Raw genomic sequence first — 16,885 nt, forward strand, 5'->3', positions numbered from 1 at the left:
ATAGATAGATAGATAGATAGATAGATAGATAGATAGATAGAAATATAGATAGGTAGACAGACAGACAGACAGATATCCTCATAGGTCACTTATTTGGAGAAGTCAAACAAGGGCACTGAAGACTCAAACGGCTGTGCAATCCACAGCACTTTATAAACATTAAGCAAGTATCATTTCGTCACAGCCTGCCTGTATTTTTCCTGCATTCTTTTGACACTCTCAGGGGCGTGCCTAAGCAAGTCACAAATCTATTATACCCCTGTGTCATTTCCTGAAGTACATGTGTAGAGCTTAGACAGCTCTGCATTAGGTGTGGTCTGTGCCATAAACTACACTTCAGGTGAACTATAAAACTTCGCTTAACAAACTATCCTGTTTCAGTTGTTCTGTACACTAACAATGGCCAGAAGACATCTGATGTTGTGGATCTTCACTCTGTGTGTTTCACTCAATCCCTCAGGTAAGATACTGGATACACTAGTACCTCTGCTCCACAATGACTGATTAACTTATTTATGCACTGCCGTGGACTCTTCAGCAGTAATAATGCGCTGCGCTGACACAGTCTAAGAGTTCATGCGAAGAAAGGCAATGTTGTGTTGAGAACAATGTTTGTTAGAATTTTAAAAAAGAACAGAAAGAAAGTGTGTTACATTTTATGAAATTATAAATATTGATTTAATTATAAATATTTAAATAATATTGTTATTTATATATTTATAATTGTAAACAATATTATTATTGCATATTCATATTAAATAATTGGTAACGCATCAGATTGCAATGTCTTTGTATTACATGTAAATAAGAAATACAATTTGAACTCATACCAAAGTAAAATAGTATTAAATAGTAATCAGTATTAATACTAAAATGTGTGTTAACAAATAGATCTGCGTCAAAATCCATATTAATACATGTACTTCATTATTATTATTATTATTCACTTTGGGTCAATAACATTGTGTATATTAGCATCAGTTTAATCCCCCAGGCTCAAAAAAAAAAAAAAAAACACCTTTTTGATTAATGCAATCTTTTTCAGGTCTGAGACAGACAATGTTCAAGTTTACACTTGTGCTTTTGCTAAAATATTTGGATCAGTTGGAACAGCTCTGACATCTAAACCCCATAGCCGTGTATATTCCAATAAATCATAATTACTGTCTGTTTGTATTTATGACTGATCTGTGATTCAGTGTCTATAATTCCCTCTGTTTGTCAATCTGCTATAGTTGGTCACATTCCTGAACTTGATGGAAAAAAGGTTTATGAGATTGTTCGACCAATCAAATTACATGAGCTACAAAAAAGAGATTTAAAGGTGAGTTCTCATCTACCCACTACTAAATATCATATATTTAAATATTTTAATCAAACTAAATAATTCTTTCCCTGCAGTCAGGATCTGATACACTGAAATATGCTATGACACTGGGTGGTAGAGACATTGAAATGCATCTTCAGAAAAATGAGTAAGTCAGCTTTGTCATCAATTTTTGCATATCTTGTGATATCTAAAATCTGCAGATGTTGCAACTAAAAAAAAAAAAAAAAAAAGTTCCTCATTGTCACAGATAAAAATATGTGCATTGAAACTACAGTTCACACATTGCAATATTTGTCCATACTGTAAACCCAAACAGTACTACTAACTTATAAAGTATGCTGCAATTAAAGTCTGTTAAATCAGTGATGCAACTTAAAACAATTACATTTTCTGAACAAGGAGTTTAGTTTTATTTTTGTGTAGTTCAACATTTTTGAGTAAACCCTTATACTTAAATTATTATTTTTAATTTTACTGAGCGATATAAAGTGACGTTATCCACGTCATGTCGTTGCCGACATTACCGACATAACCAATGTTATCAGAAGAATCCATTCAACATTAAAGCGCCAGGCTCTGTAAGGGAGAATAAATGCTGAAATTGAGTGCTATTTTGTGTGTTTTTGCACAAGATTAATACAGGGGAAGATGTGTTATTATTTAATGTTCTGTTACTTTGGTATTTAAATGAGTTTCTGTGATGTTGAAGTTTTGTAGGGTTACCATCGTGGTGAAGAGTAGAGCCTGTGGTTAGGTCGAGAATAGGCTGTGCTATTTCAAGGCTATATATAGTGCATGACGATTAACAGTTCATGCAAGTAAACAGTGATAGTCTCTTTGATGGTTACATTAGTGTGTGCTGTCGTTAACTAACATGTAACTGTAAAGATTAGGTGTTAGTTTATTCAATATTTCAGTTAAATTGTAATGACCAAATTTGTGTAGTATAAAATAATCTTTGAGTTGTTTACTTACATGTTTTGAGTATTCTGAACTTATTGGGTTTTACAACCACTACATCAAAATAATTGAAAAATGAGAACCATTACGTATGGTAAACAATAGTGGACTTAAACATTAAATAAAATTAAAATTATTATTATTTTTTTTTTAGTTTGACTTAATTGTTACTTATATTTATTGTTTACTTTAAAAATGAGTTGCTTTACTTACATTTTTTGAGGTAATCGTTGTGTACTATAATTTTAAGTATTCTGAACTTATCGGGTTTTACAACCACTACATCAAAATAATTGAAAAATGAGAAACATTACGTATGGTAAACAATAGTTTTAAGTACAGTGGACTTAAACATTAAATAAAATGTAAATTTTTCTTTACTTAAAAGATTTGAGTTGCTTTACTTACATTTTTTTAGGTAATCGGTGTGTACAAAATTTTTGAGTATTCTGAACTTATCGGGTTTTACAGTGTAGCGAGCTTTTTGCGACTGATACAGTATATGTGTTGATCAACAGTGGCATGCTGACTAAAGACTACAGTGAGACCCACTACACTAAAGACGGGATGCTTGTTACAACCACACCTGAAGATCTGGTATGTTATTCCCAGTATGCAGTAATAGAACATATGACATTTAAAGGGTTAGTTCACCCAAAAATGAAAATTCTGTCATTAATTATTCACCCCCATGTGGTTCCACACCTGTAGACCTTCGTTAATCTTCAGAACACAAATTAAGATATTTTAAAGAATATAAAAAAATATTTTAAAAAGTATTCTAGTCGCTTCATAACATTAAGGTTGAACCACTGCAGTCACGTGGACTATTTTAACGACGTCTTTACTACCTTTCTGGACCTTGAAAGTGGTGGTTAAATTGCTGTCTGGAGGAGTCATATAGCTCTCAGATTTCATCAAAAATATCTTAATTTGTGTTCCGAAGATGAACGAAGGTCTTACGGGTTTGGAACGACATGAGGATGAGTCATTAATGATAGAATTTTCATTTTTGGGTGAACTAACCCTATAAAATACAGTAAAATTAATCTGCTATAAATTATTACTCTGATATAATCCAGAGTGTGAGAGATTGATTTAAATCACTTTTTTATCCACAGGACTTATGCTATTATCATGGGAAAATAGTAAATGACAGCGAGTCGTTGGTTAGCATGAGCACCTGCGATGGACTACGGTAAGGAAACACAATTTCAAAAGATATTTCTTTTCATGTTTTATCATCACACATTAGTCACGATGAAATCAAAATGGGCAGTTCTTGTTTTTTATGGAACAATGCTGTATTTATTATAAATGGTCTTATCTATGCATGAAACTCATTTTTTTCCATCCTGCGCCTTCATAACCTTTAATCAAAATAACTTCCCCTCCATCTTACAACGACATCTCTTCTTTGTTTTTTCGGTTTGAGGGCAGGACAACCTGTCGCTCACAAGAGATCACAACAATAGCAATTGACAACAATCCAACGATCCAATTTCTGAAGGACAAAATCAAGTTCCACCCAACATTTTTCTTACCGTTTCACTCATGTATACGTCATAATAGAGGAAACCTTCCTCTATCCGCACCTTCTGTTTCATGACGACTTACATTGCTTTAACAAATAATAACAATCATTTTTATTTATACAGTTATATTTATTTATATAGTTTTAGTTAAATAGTAGACATAAATCTTCAAAAAAGTTTGTTTAAAATATTTAAAGCTTTTAAGAAAGCTGTTTTAGTCAGAAATATATTGAATCAGTACTGTTTGCTATTGCTACACATATACAGCAGTTTGTTGCCTCAAGCATGTTTTTTTTACCTTTCTGCAATTGAAGGAAATTACAGAGTGACTTGCGTTTTTTACTTCAATAAATGAAACACATAAATTACACGTTTTCCCAAGCACTCTTGATTAAGTCACCTCTTAGGCCAGTTGTATTTTCCAGTCTTATTCTCTCTCTTACACTGTCTAACAAAACCTAAAGACCCTCAAATTACATTGTGCCCATTGTGTGAATTATTTTTACAGAGGCTATTTCCAAACAGCAGAGCAGAGGTTTCTGATTGAGCCGTTGTCCAAGGATAGTGATGGTGACCATGCTGTCTTTAAGTATGAAGACGCACATGGAGACACACCGAGGGTCTGTGGAGTCACCAACACTAGTTGGGATGAGAGTGAGGATGGCGCTCCTCCACGCATCCTCAAAACCCGTTCTCGTTCCTCAGTAAGATTGCCTATGTTAGCATTACAAAAAGCAGCAAAGCACAATAAGGTTAAAGTTTCACAAGGATTAACCACATTCTAACAGGGATGTCATGTGATAGTCTCAATTGTTGTTCTGCAAAGTTCAAAATCACAATAAATTGCTTAAGATGAAAGTTCAAGAAATGTCCAAAATTGCCCTAATTCATATGCACTGCACTGAAATGATTTTACTTAATTATTTTGTTTTCTGTTCTCTATTTTCCACCTATTTCTTTCCTCTTGGTCAGGGGCCAACATTGTTCCAGCAACAAAAATACATTGAGTTCTTCCTTGTGGCAGACAACAGAGAAGTAAGAGCGGCAATCAATGCCCCTGATGTTTCATAACAAATAACAAAAACATAACAAAGATTTAGTTATTAACAGATAAAGGTTTTTTAATCCATTTTAAGATCTCAGTCATTGTCAGCAACAAAGAAAAAATCACTAGGTTAGAGGAACATGTGTGGGATTTTGTGTTTGTTCAGCATTGTCATTTTTGTGGAATCAAACTGCTTCTAAATTTGTAAATTTAAAAACACTGATGCTAACAGATTTCAGCGACAGTGACCTAATACTAGTTTGACTAATGAGTGACTTAATGCTTTGATTCATAATTCATTTTATTTCCCCCCTCAGTACGTAAATATGGGCAGCGATCTTGAGAAGCTGAGAAAGAGGATATTTGAGATCATCAATTTCATCAATAGTGTGAGTCACTGATGACGTATATAAGCTATTAAGAAAGTCCAGCATGACAATATTTATGACGCAGCCACAGGAACTTACAGCTAGGAGCTGTGATAATAAGGATTCTTGAGTGTGATGATTGATCTAGGATCACATGATACAGATTTTTGCCATCTATATATTTTCTTATGAGTAATGATTTAGTATTTTATATAAAAACCATTTATGGTGTCCAAATAAGTTTTTGACACACTAGTACAAAACATAAAATGAGTAAGAAATAGTGCAGATTCTTAATAGTTCTAGGTTCTAGACTTATCAAATTCGTGACAGTCTGTGACTTCCTTGCTTCCACTGAAGCACACAAGATGCAAATCATTCTGAATAACATGGTATTGTGAAAATCAGGTTTTCCACAAGCTTGTGAGTCAATTTCATCCAAAAGGGGGACATACAAAACACTAAATGTAGCAACTAATAAAAAAATAACTGATGACATGCTTATGTTACTGTATTGTAAGTCACTTTAAATAAAAGTGGTGTACACTTTATTTTAAGGTGTCTTTGTTACACTGTAATTATACATTTAAGTACTGAGTTTAGGGTTAGTTTTTACAATTTTTACTATAGTAACTACATGTACATATGTAACAATGACACTGTAAAATAAAGTGTTACCTAGAAGTTTCTACTAAATACAATAGTACTAGATACATGTATTTGAAGATTTTTAAACATTTACAGTCAAACCAAAATGTATTCAGACACCTTGAACATTTCATTCATTATTACAGTTTATTCACTATAGTTTAAAAAAAATGGTAATAAAATATGACAAGATCTCAGAGTTAAACTGTGTCAGAAAAAAATAATCTTAATTATGTCAGATAACACTTAAGCAAAACATGGTCAGGTCAAAGTGTCTGAATAATTTTTGGTTCCAAATTTTTATCAGTTTTACTGGTAGTCCACTGTATGAAGAATTTTTGGGTATAATATGTCACTGTTTACTTTTATTTTGCTATCATCACTTACATAAATGATCTATAGTGTCCTGCACCCACTAGTAAAAATATATCAAAACTATTAAAAATGTCTGAATAATTTTTGGTTTGACTGTATGTTGAATTTTCAATTCAACTTCGCACAGATTTTTTTATAAAATAATTTGTAATTTCAAAAGGTATTGTATTAGAAAAAATTACTAGTATTCTTTGACTTTTGGACCACATAATATATATATACAATAACAATTCTCTTTCTGTCACTCTTTTCTGGGTATGCAGGTCTATAAAGAAATCAATACCTTTGTTGCTCTGACTGGATTGGAAGTGTGGACAGACAGTGATAAGATAACAGTGTCCTCTGCTGCTGGATCAACCTTAGACAGCTTTTCTAACTGGAGGAACAGTGAGCTCGTCAAAAGAAAGAAGCACGACAATGCCCAACTTCTCAGGTCAGCTCCATTAACTGTGTGAAAATACAAATATTCAGCTCAGAACTGCTCCAATACTTACTCTGCTCCAATCTGCGTCATTGTGTTCTACTTTGATATTGGGTTGAACCAGGAAAAAGACTATTAACTAACTGAATGTAATCCAGCAGGATTGGTTCAAAGATTGAACATTGATTTTTGCCCTTCTTCCAGTGGAATTGACCTTGATGGAGCAACTGTGGGTCTAGCTTTCATTGGAACCCTGTGTGGAGGTCATTCAACAGGGATTGTGCAGGTATTAATATTTTCTAAAAAAAAAAAAAAAAAAAAAAAAAAAAAATTATTTAAAATGATATTAATAAAAATAAATAAATAAATATGTTAGGATCACAATAAAGGGAAATGCACTAACTGTGCACTGAAATCTGTGTATGAACCTTTTTAAGAAGGGTATATATATATATATACATATCACACACACACACACACCTCCAATGACAACAAGATAATTAACATATTCAAATGCCCAGAAAGCTACTAAAGACATATTTAAAACAGTTCATGTGACTGCAGTGGTTCAACCTTAATGTTATGAAGCAACAAGCAACGACTTTATTCAACATTCAACAATATCTAGTGATGGACGATTTCAAAACACTGCTTCCTACTTATTACTGAGTACTTATTAGGGGGGACAATTATTATTTCCACAAGTATTTTGAATATTCACAGGTTATTTATAGCAGATCTATTCTGCCAAGACCAAACATAACATTGGCATATCCATATCCAAACACTCAGAGAGTATCTCTATTGTTTGGAGATTGTTAGGCAGTGTTAATTCAGTCATCAATTTCCTTAACATTAGAATGAGTTTAAGTAAGTGTTTAAATACATCTGTGTTTTCCTATCGAGTCCTGTTTTGTTGTATGTAAAATCCTTCAAGAGAAAAGAGAATAGTGATTTCACAATAATGGAGGAAGTGATAGAACATTTTGCCCATTGTCTCGTCTGCGGTGTATCATTTATTGTTGCAATGTCTTATTTTTTACTTCCTCACAAATTCTTCATAATACTTGATTATAATATAGACTGAATAAACATTTGAATGAAAAATCCATGTTTTGCTCGATGTTAAGCCTCAGTCTATAGTATGAGTGCTAACTGATCTTTCCTCTTCAAAGGATCACAACTCTAATGCTCTAGCAGTGGGGGCTACTATGGCCCATGAGATGGGGCACAATCTCGGGATGAATCATGACAGCAGCTCCTGCATTTGTTCTGAGACAGATTGTATTATGACAGCTGCTCTCAGGTACAGTACCTCCTATATTTTTTTCCCCAACAAATCTGCCTCTATTTCCATACACCTAAGCATGCTTAATTGAAATATAGAGCATACATAATGCATTCTCAAATAAAAAAAAATTATAATAAAAAAGTATTTTGAATATTCACAGTACTAATATATCACCCTAACAGACATTTCTATTCCACAGTTGTTAATAATAATAAATCATAAGTTTTCTAAGTATAACTTTGTCTCTGTGTTTTATTTAGTGTAGAGCCTAAAATAAAAGTTCAGATCAAATATCACCCTTCCATGTCTCCGCAGCTATTTCATCCCTAAACACTTTAGCAGCTGCAGTACTGATACCTATGCGGAGTACCTGAACAACAGAAACCCGGAATGTCTTCTAAATAAACCCGAACCAAAAGAATTGATTCAGCCACCTGTGTGTGGAAATGGATTTGTGGAGATAGGAGAAGAATGTGACTGTGGAACGGTGCAAGTAAGCAGACTAGGGTTTTCTAAATCTGAATTCAATGATTTGAAATGTTTTTGCAACTAATTGATATTAAGTTACTCAGTATACCAAGTATAAATTTATTTGTTAATTATTTTTTTTTTTTTTTAATTACATCCCCACTGAGTAATTTTTCCTAGTGTCTAACAAGATTCCTGAGAATAGACATGATTTGGGTAGAGGTGTGATTAAAAAGTGTCAGTTTTCTGTGATGTTAAAGGCATTTTGCTTTGTTTGGTGTTTTTTTAACATTACTAAGACAAATAGTGGCCACAAACAACACACACACACACGCACGCGCGCACACACACACGCACGCGCGCGCACGCACGCACACGCACACACACACACACACACACACACACACAATTCAAATGCCCTTTAAAATGACAAGGAATTTAAAGACACTAAAATGTATTCCTCACATAAGATGGTTATTTCACTAGAAGTACTCAACAAATCAGAGCCAGACACTGTCAGGAAGATAAATACTGTCAAGATATGCACAGACAGTTCTCAGGAATGTTTTTCAGCTTACATTTGAAAACAAGTTGCTAAAGTAGTATTGTGTTTGGTGTGCTTATGGGACAATGTCTCATATTCAATATTTTAATTCTATAAGTGTACTCTCTGCAGATGGAATACATGAATTACTGAAGGTTTCTTTATACATGCATTACATTAATCATTGCTTTTTGGACAGAATTTGAGTAGGGTGCACTGCATACTGTCACAGGATCCTTATGTTCAGTCATTCATTCATTGTCTACTTTGACAAGTAAATTAGCTTCCAAGAACTTTTCTAAATTCTCAGAACTAGAACTTAAAAAAAACATTTATTGTGTGATCACAACTTAAACACACCCACTGTGCTAAGATATCTTAAGACATTCTCAGTGGCATTATTTCACAAACAAGATTAACTCTTTATATTTGCGTAGGAGTGCACAAACCCATGCTGCAATGCAACCACCTGCAAACTGACAGAGGGCTCACAATGTGCAACAGGAGAATGTTGTGAGAAGTGCAAGGTAAGATTCAAAGAGTTGGAGGCATTTTTCTGTATCATTCATCAATTCATGAAGATATCAAAACAACAGGACTGCTTTGGGACATACGGTACAGCATGTATTCACAATTTATTGTGTTTAAGCTTCTGTGTTAAAAGTGTCAAGTGCCAAGTGCCTTCTGTATCAAAAGAGATATAATACTAACAATTATCATGAACAAACCAAATTAGCTTAAAGGGTTAGTTCACTAAAAATGAAAATTAATTACTCACCTTCATGTCGTTCCACACCCGTAAGACCTTCGTTCATCTTTGGAACACAATTTAAGATATTTTTCATGAAATCCGATGGCTCAGTGAGGCCTGCATTGTCAGCAAGACAATTAACACTTTCAATGCACAGAAAGCTACTAAAGATGTATTTAAAACAGTTCATGTGACTACAGTGGTTCAACCTTAATGTTATGAAGCGACGAGAATTTTTGTGTGCCAAAAAAATAAAATAACGACTTTATGACAATATCTAGTGATGGACGATTTCAAAACACTGCTTCATGAAGCTTCACGAATCTTTTGTTTCGAATCAGTGGTTCAGAGCGCTAAAGTCACATGATTTTATTAAACGAGGCTTCATTATGTGATAAGTGTTTCAAAATATTAATGGTTTACCACTGGGGGGCATGACTTTGTCAGTTAGATACGGGCTCCGAATCACTGATTCGAAACAAAAGATTTGTAAAGCTTAGAAACTTCATGAAGCAGTGTTTTGAAATCGCCCATCACTAGATATTGTCATAAAGTCATTATTTTGTTTTTTTGGTGCACAAAAAGTATTCTCGTCGCTTCATAATTTTAAGGTTGAACCACTGTAGTCACATGAAATGTTTTAAATACGTCTTTAGTAGGACTCTGAGTCATCGGATTTTATGAAAAATATCTTAATTTGTGTTCCGAAGATGAACGAAGGTCTTACAGGTGTGGAACCACATGAGGGTGAGTAATAAATGACAGAATTTTCATTTTTGGGTGAACTAACCCTTTAAAGGGGTGGTTGATTATGATTTCACTTTTGTAACTTTGGTTAGTGTGTAATGTTGCTGTTAGAGTATAAACAACGTCTGCAAAGTTACAACGCTCAAATTTCAATGCAAAGGGAGATCTTTTCTTTTAAAGAATTGTCTGTTTAAGGACAACAAATGGCTGATAGGGACTACAACAAGCTTCTTCCTGGGTTAGTGACATCACTAACCCTAAAATTTACATAAACCCTGCCTCCTAGAACACGCAACAAAGGTGGCGAGGACATGTTGGGCTGCTTTAGAGAAGAAGAACAGTTGTTGTAGTAGAGTAGAAACCTACATATGTTTTTTATTCCTCCCCATCAGATCATGCCAACCTCACATGTGTGTCGTCCAAAACATGATGACTGCGATTTGCCTGAGTCCTGCACTGGAAAATCAGCCGTGTGTCCTGAAGATGTCTTTACAGTCAATGGACTCCCTTGCAAAAATGGGAAAGGTTATTGCTACAATGGCCAGTGCCCTCAGAGAGAGGAGCAGTGCATTAAAATGTGGGGTTCAAGTGAGTACAGCAATATATTGATTCAAAACTATAATACTGAAAAATAATCAGTGCTGAACCCCATATGACTGTGCTATTATTTCTTTTTATTACAAAAATAAATAAATAAAGCTGCTGAGGTGGCTGAAGACTATTGCTACAACCAAAACACAAGAGCAGAGTACTACGCCTACTGCAAACGTAATGGCGATAAATATATCGGATGCCAAAGACAGTAAGATTTTACATTCATCTGTACATCTATTAATAATCCTTTCACGTATCATACTGTCCAATTACTATTTTGCCCCATCTGATCAACCACTAATTTTATTTATCTATCTACAGAGATGTGATGTGTGGAAAACTGTTCTGTGCACAAGGCAACGGCAGTCCCAATTATGGACGACTGGTATCATTCAAGAACTGTAAAGCCACATTCTACGGCAATCCTGAAGAAGATTACGGCCAAGTCGACACTGGCACCAAATGTGGGGAAGGGTTGGTAAGGCTGATCTCCATATGCATACCAGTTATACTACAAACACACAAATTTCCTCCTAGTTTAATAACAATTAATTCCTCCAAAGACCTCTAATAAAAGAAAGCTGAAAACTTAGTAGGTTTGCCACATTTGTGACATTTAAATCATTTTAAGCAAAGAGAAGCATGTAATTTCTTGTCATTATTTATTTATTTATTATTTACACAGGTTTGTAACCAGAATGAGTGCGTTGACATAGAGACGGCTTACAAAGCGACAAACTGCTCAGCCAAGTGCAAAGGCCATGCGGTAGGTGAAATATTACTTTCTCGAACATTAACTTCTCATTTTCCTCATAAAATTAAACAAATAGACCTACACCAATACTGTCTTCTGTGCTTTACTTCAAGAGTTTGTTGGTTTATGACTATTTCAAGTCTATTAACGTGACTTTCCTTCACACCCGAAGTTGATTTAAGTGTAACTTAAGTGTATGTTACAGGTTTGACCATTTAAGTGTATGTGTTACAGGTTTGTGACCACAGACTGCAGTGCAGATGTGAAACTGGATGGCTGCCGCCAGATTGTGAAACAACAACCGAAAGTGATGGTTTGTCTAAAGGTACAGTAGTACTGCAGATGCTGCATTCAAAATAGCCTTATTTTCTTTTAGTTTTGATGATAATGAATGTGATTTTTTGCCTCTTTGCACTTCTAGGTGTGACTGTTGCCATTGTTATGGTTTTTCTGATTGGGATATTTCTAATTGGACTGGGAGCCTTCTTTTACAAACGCAGAAATAGCACACCACAGCCATCTATGTAAGAGTATAGTAAACAAATTCTTACACACTTGGGGAAGTCAATAAATCGACTGTATTTAATGTTGCTGTTTTCTCAAAAGCCGTCCAAGGCAGCAGAAAGTTCATGTTGTCGACATCCCTGACTTGAGCCACCAGGGAGTGCAGATGCCAAATCAGAAGCCATCTCCGGTAACTCGCAGTCAAATATAACTTGATTTAAACATCTCATTTAAACAAACAAATATTTTACAAAATCGATACCCAATGAATAATGAAAGTGTGATCCGGACCTTGTGATCTTAATATTCTTAGGCAAAAAAACCTAGAGCACCTCCTCCACCTCCACCCTTTTCAGTCCAGTCCAGAGCTCTACATAATGACTTCATATCTGCACGTCAGGTAACACAACATGTTTAATGACTATCAGTATGGATAGTTCACACTGAAATGAAAATTCTGTCACCATTACTCATTCTCATGTTGTTTCAAACCTATTATGACTTTATTTCTTTCTTGGAACACAAGTGTTCAGCACTCATGCTGCTCTTTTTACAAACAGTGTAAGCAGATTGGAGGAGCTGTCAAGCTCCAAAATGTCAAAAAAAAAGCATCAGAAAAGTACCAAGAGTCCATGAGACTCATTTGCAATATTCAACATCTACAAAAGTAGATGAAACAGACTGAAATAAATTATTCACTGAAAATTTTGCCTTGAAACTCGATCACTATTTACTGTAAGCTTAGATATTCTGCTATGAAAAACAAGGAAGAATTGAATACATTTTGACAGCATTTTGGGTGAACTATACTGTACCTTTACCCATCCCAGTCACTGAGCTGAAACTGAGCTTTGCTTTGAAAATCTTGCTTTGGTCACCATTTACTCTAAGCTTGGATATTCTGATATAAACACAAGGAAGAACTGAATAACTTTTGAAATTTGGGTCTTTTGAACTATAATGTATCTTTACCCATCCTAATCACTCAGCTTAAAAAAATATCAAAGCATTAAAGAGGCAAGTTTTCATTTATTAATTTAGCAGACATGCTCATTTCAAGTGAATAACACATTTGAAAAATGTGGTCTGATGATTATAATGTCTTCAGAAACATGAGATCTTTTTTTCTTCAATGTTAATTCTCCCCCTCATAGGCTCTTAAACCACCTCCAAGGGTGTGATGTCTAGCACCTGTCAAACCTCAAGAAGTTGAAACCACACTTTGGGATGGTCAATCACTCGAGACCCTGCAGAAAGGATTGCAAGTGTTTGAAAAAGACTGAATAAGCCACATGCTTAGCAAAGTAACACACAAAATGAATTTTACAGCGTGTAAAAGATTGTCTTTGAGTCACATAATGAATTTTAAGTTGTTTGTTTTTAACTGGATTTTTTTTTTTTATTTCACATTTATTTATTTGTACAGTCTTTTTCTGAGTAAATGAGCCTGACTTGTGTATAGTAATGGTTTTTATGATTTGTCAGCAATAATAGCTGACGCATTTCCATTGAATGTTCAAGAAATAGCAGTGGCATACAAGAAATAGCTGCTTCTCTAAAGTTTATGAGAAGCAGCTATAAAGATAAGCAGCGTCTATGAGAAGCAGCGTAAAGTCAAAACTCTCATAGACGCGATTCTTTTCTAGTTTTTCATAGCAATGTCTTGAAAACAATACTGTACTTCATACATACATTTTGTTACAATGCACTTTCAACAAATATTAGCAAATCTAAATGCTTAAATTCTAAAGATTACTTTATAGTATAGTTTTAGTTTTGTATTTATTAAATCTGATTGTACTTTAAAATGCAATACTAATGTCATGTACATTGAAAAACATTCAGGTGATTAAAAAAAAAAAAAAAAAGACCAAACTTGGGGTCCACAGTATCTCAGTTTTTATTCATCTTCTCAACTGATACATCTATATAATATCAAGAATTTAAGGTGGCCTCACATTACATGTACTTGACAAAAGGACTGTTCAATTTAAATCCCCATATTGTATTTATAATTATGCTATAATTGTGCATAAACATTTCTACACATTCCCACAGATGTGTTTCAAGGACTTAATTGAGTCTCTGAGCCGGTGAAGGCCTAATACTCAACATTTCAGCTCTTTAACACTCAAGCTGAATGCAAACAGAAAGCTCAACAACTTCCTCTTCATTTCTCTAGAACTTCAAATTGCCAGTATACTAAGACCAGCCCACACCCTGTTAAACCATTATAGGAAAACAGCATAACTGATCCCAGATCAGCTGCTTAATCTCAGTAATTTCATTGGTATCAGTTGAAATACATGCAAATAAATGTAGCACATTTTCCCTTTAGAGTCCACAGACATGCAGCATTTCCTGAAGTGTGTGTGTGTGTGTGTGTTCTGCAGGATCAAATCAGTGCAGTATGTCAGAAGGTTACACTGGAATCACATTTATTTCTGTTAAAAGCTGCGAGTTCATACACCTAAAGATGAGCACAACATATTTGTCATATTATTAGTTTGAATGCTTTTGGAATGAAAAAGATAACTTTTAAATCAGACTCATGTGAAGAACCGGTTCCGTATTTAAAAAAACAAAAACAAAAAACAAAAACAACAACTTCAAAAACTTGGTCTAAATAAAACACAAAAACATATTACAAAATTAACTGTTATCTAAAATGTTACATACATTTCAAATGCTTCCAGAAATGACCCGCTGTAATGGGGTGGGTTGCTCATATGCATAGCATCAGACATTCAACATTGCAAATCATGTTTAAACCTGCTTTAAAACCAGATAAACGTGCTGCTCTTTTTAAAACGATTAAAAAACAAAGAAAAAACAAACAAGCTTGCATTAAAAGGCTTAATGCTGTTCCTCTATTGTCTCTTGAAGTTCTGTATCTCAACAGTAGGCGGAGACATACCACAATTTTTCCAAAACCTGTTAAAACAAGCAGCCAAAAAAATCCCTCCCACAATCCCTCACATAGTGTTACAGCTGAAACCACCAAGTCAGTTTGTGACACATTTATCAAGCTCAACATGCTTTGTTAATGTCTTGAGCACAAACCGGATGAAATCGATAGTCTGTACGAGCAGTTTCTCAGCAGAGAATGAATACTTCGCAGTAAAAGATGGCCTGGAGGACATTCTTTAAAGAGAGAATAAGACTTCCTGCTTCAGAGTTACGTATAGATGTTCTCTATTTACAAGGGCTTGCATTTAGTGCAAAATTACCTCCCCATTATACCCTAAAATGGGGTAGATTAGAGCTCTGGCAGCTAACTCATCACAGCACAAAAAAAAGACTTTGGCTTTTGAGTCAATCAAAGCAACTTCACACATCCCACATTGGCTGTTACATGTGTACATGAGCTTATAGGCATACTAACAGATTCCACTGTATATAGTAACAAATAAAGCTGGTTGCGATCTCATTTATCATCATTTTAAAAAGAGTGGCAGAAAAGAAATGGTGGAAAGAGAGCCTCGTCTTGAAGTCTGTGTTAAACGATAGCTCTAAAAAGACCAAAATAACTTCCAGTACAGATGCAGAAGTTACGTTATGTGATTGTGACAGTGCTTTCATAAGACATGCTTTGTTATTTCTTTTTTCACTCACACAAGTAGAATCAAACAACTTCTATTTAAGATCGAGGTTATGCCTACTTACATGTGGTGTGTCATCTGGCAAGATTCAAGTGCTGTATTAGGAAAAAACAAATATAAATGCTAGTTTTTCCATGTAGAAACAGACACGTGGATCCCAAAGCAGCTAATATTTTCATTTAGTTTGAATATTACTTGAAACTGAATAACATTTAAGTAGCTATAAAATATTTTTCAATGAACTTATAACTTATTTCCCTTAGGTTTGTTTTGTCTTAACATATCCCTTACAGACATATTTATTGATAACATACATCAGTATATTCAGTCAAACCATCCCTTGCCAAATACATTGTGACATACAATATTATAAAACAGGATTAACTAGATCTCCTGATCTGTACAGCATCTTAAACCCATATCTGTCTTCGAGTTACAAAACTGTAGTTGCAGTTTAAAGGTTGACGCATGTATGTGACTGTATACCTGTATTTTGCAAACTTTCAAATGTTCACTCATCTTTAAATTGTTGCTATCAAGTACATCTAATACATTTCATTTAATAAATAAAATCTCATGTTTGTACTTAGTTGTAAGTGATTTCTCTCTCTGTTTGTGGAATGATTCCTCTCCACATCCCAGGCAGTTGAGGGGTCTGTCTCGTGGAAAACGTGGCAGAGAAAGAGAAAATGCTATGGAGGAGAGGAAAAGTGCAAAATCTCCCCTTACACATTCCCGTCAGTGCCGTTTTTCTCATTGGCAGCGTTAACTGTGGTACCGTCAGGTTGCTGGCCGTCCTTCCGAGGAGGCATCCGTTCGTTTATTCGGTCCAGGCCACGAGCTTCTTCGAAGTTGCGAATTTTCCGTGTAGGAGAGAAGCCTTGGATGGCTAACGGGGGAAAAAAGAAATCAAGGAAAATGAGGTAGTTAGGAAAATGTGCATGAGGA

General features: G+C 34.6%; 2 protein-coding genes across 3 annotated transcripts in view; one reads left to right on the forward strand and one right to left on the reverse strand.

Annotated features, from left to right (window-relative positions):
* Positions 1 to 238: 238 nt before the first annotated feature.
* On the forward strand, positions 239 to 14,942 carry adam28 (ADAM metallopeptidase domain 28). Its single transcript, XM_051895690.1, has 22 exons — positions 239 to 460; positions 1,236 to 1,324; positions 1,402 to 1,475; positions 2,809 to 2,887; positions 3,412 to 3,488; positions 4,334 to 4,529; positions 4,798 to 4,860; positions 5,188 to 5,259; positions 6,525 to 6,694; positions 6,887 to 6,968; positions 7,858 to 7,988; positions 8,289 to 8,466; positions 9,423 to 9,512; positions 10,876 to 11,071; positions 11,183 to 11,285; positions 11,399 to 11,555; positions 11,763 to 11,843; positions 12,066 to 12,156; positions 12,253 to 12,355; positions 12,438 to 12,525; positions 12,649 to 12,735; positions 13,490 to 14,942. The coding sequence occupies exons 1-22, from the start codon at positions 400 to 402 to the stop codon at positions 13,514 to 13,516; spliced, it is 2,295 nt and encodes a 764-aa protein (XP_051751650.1). The 5' UTR covers positions 239 to 399; the 3' UTR covers positions 13,517 to 14,942.
* The window catches only part of ppp3cca (protein phosphatase 3, catalytic subunit, gamma isozyme, a), a 39,399-nt gene continuing 36,731 nt past the window's right edge, over positions 14,218 to 16,885 (reverse strand). For both annotated transcript variants that reach the window (XM_051895691.1, XM_051895692.1), the window contains one exon: positions 14,218 to 16,826. In XM_051895691.1, coding sequence (XP_051751651.1) covers positions 16,663 to 16,826 — 164 coding nt within the window. In that variant the 3' untranslated portion in view covers positions 14,218 to 16,662. The remainder of the gene's footprint in view (positions 16,827 to 16,885) is intronic.

This window comes from Ctenopharyngodon idella, chromosome 5 (assembly GCF_019924925.1).
Source record: "Ctenopharyngodon idella isolate HZGC_01 chromosome 5, HZGC01, whole genome shotgun sequence".
Lineage (NCBI taxonomy): Eukaryota > Metazoa > Chordata > Actinopteri > Cypriniformes > Xenocyprididae > Ctenopharyngodon > Ctenopharyngodon idella.

Coding starts and splice junctions, on each gene's coding strand:
- adam28 (XM_051895690.1), top strand. CDS start 400: ATGGCCAGAAGACATCTGATGTTGTGGATCTTCACTCTGTGTGTTTCA. Junction 1,476..2,808: donor ATGCATCTTCAGAAAAATGA/GTAAGTCAGCTT, acceptor GTTGATCAACAG/TGGCATGCTGACTAAAGACT. Junction 11,286..11,398: donor TATATCGGATGCCAAAGACA/GTAAGATTTTAC, acceptor ATCTATCTACAG/AGATGTGATGTGTGGAAAAC.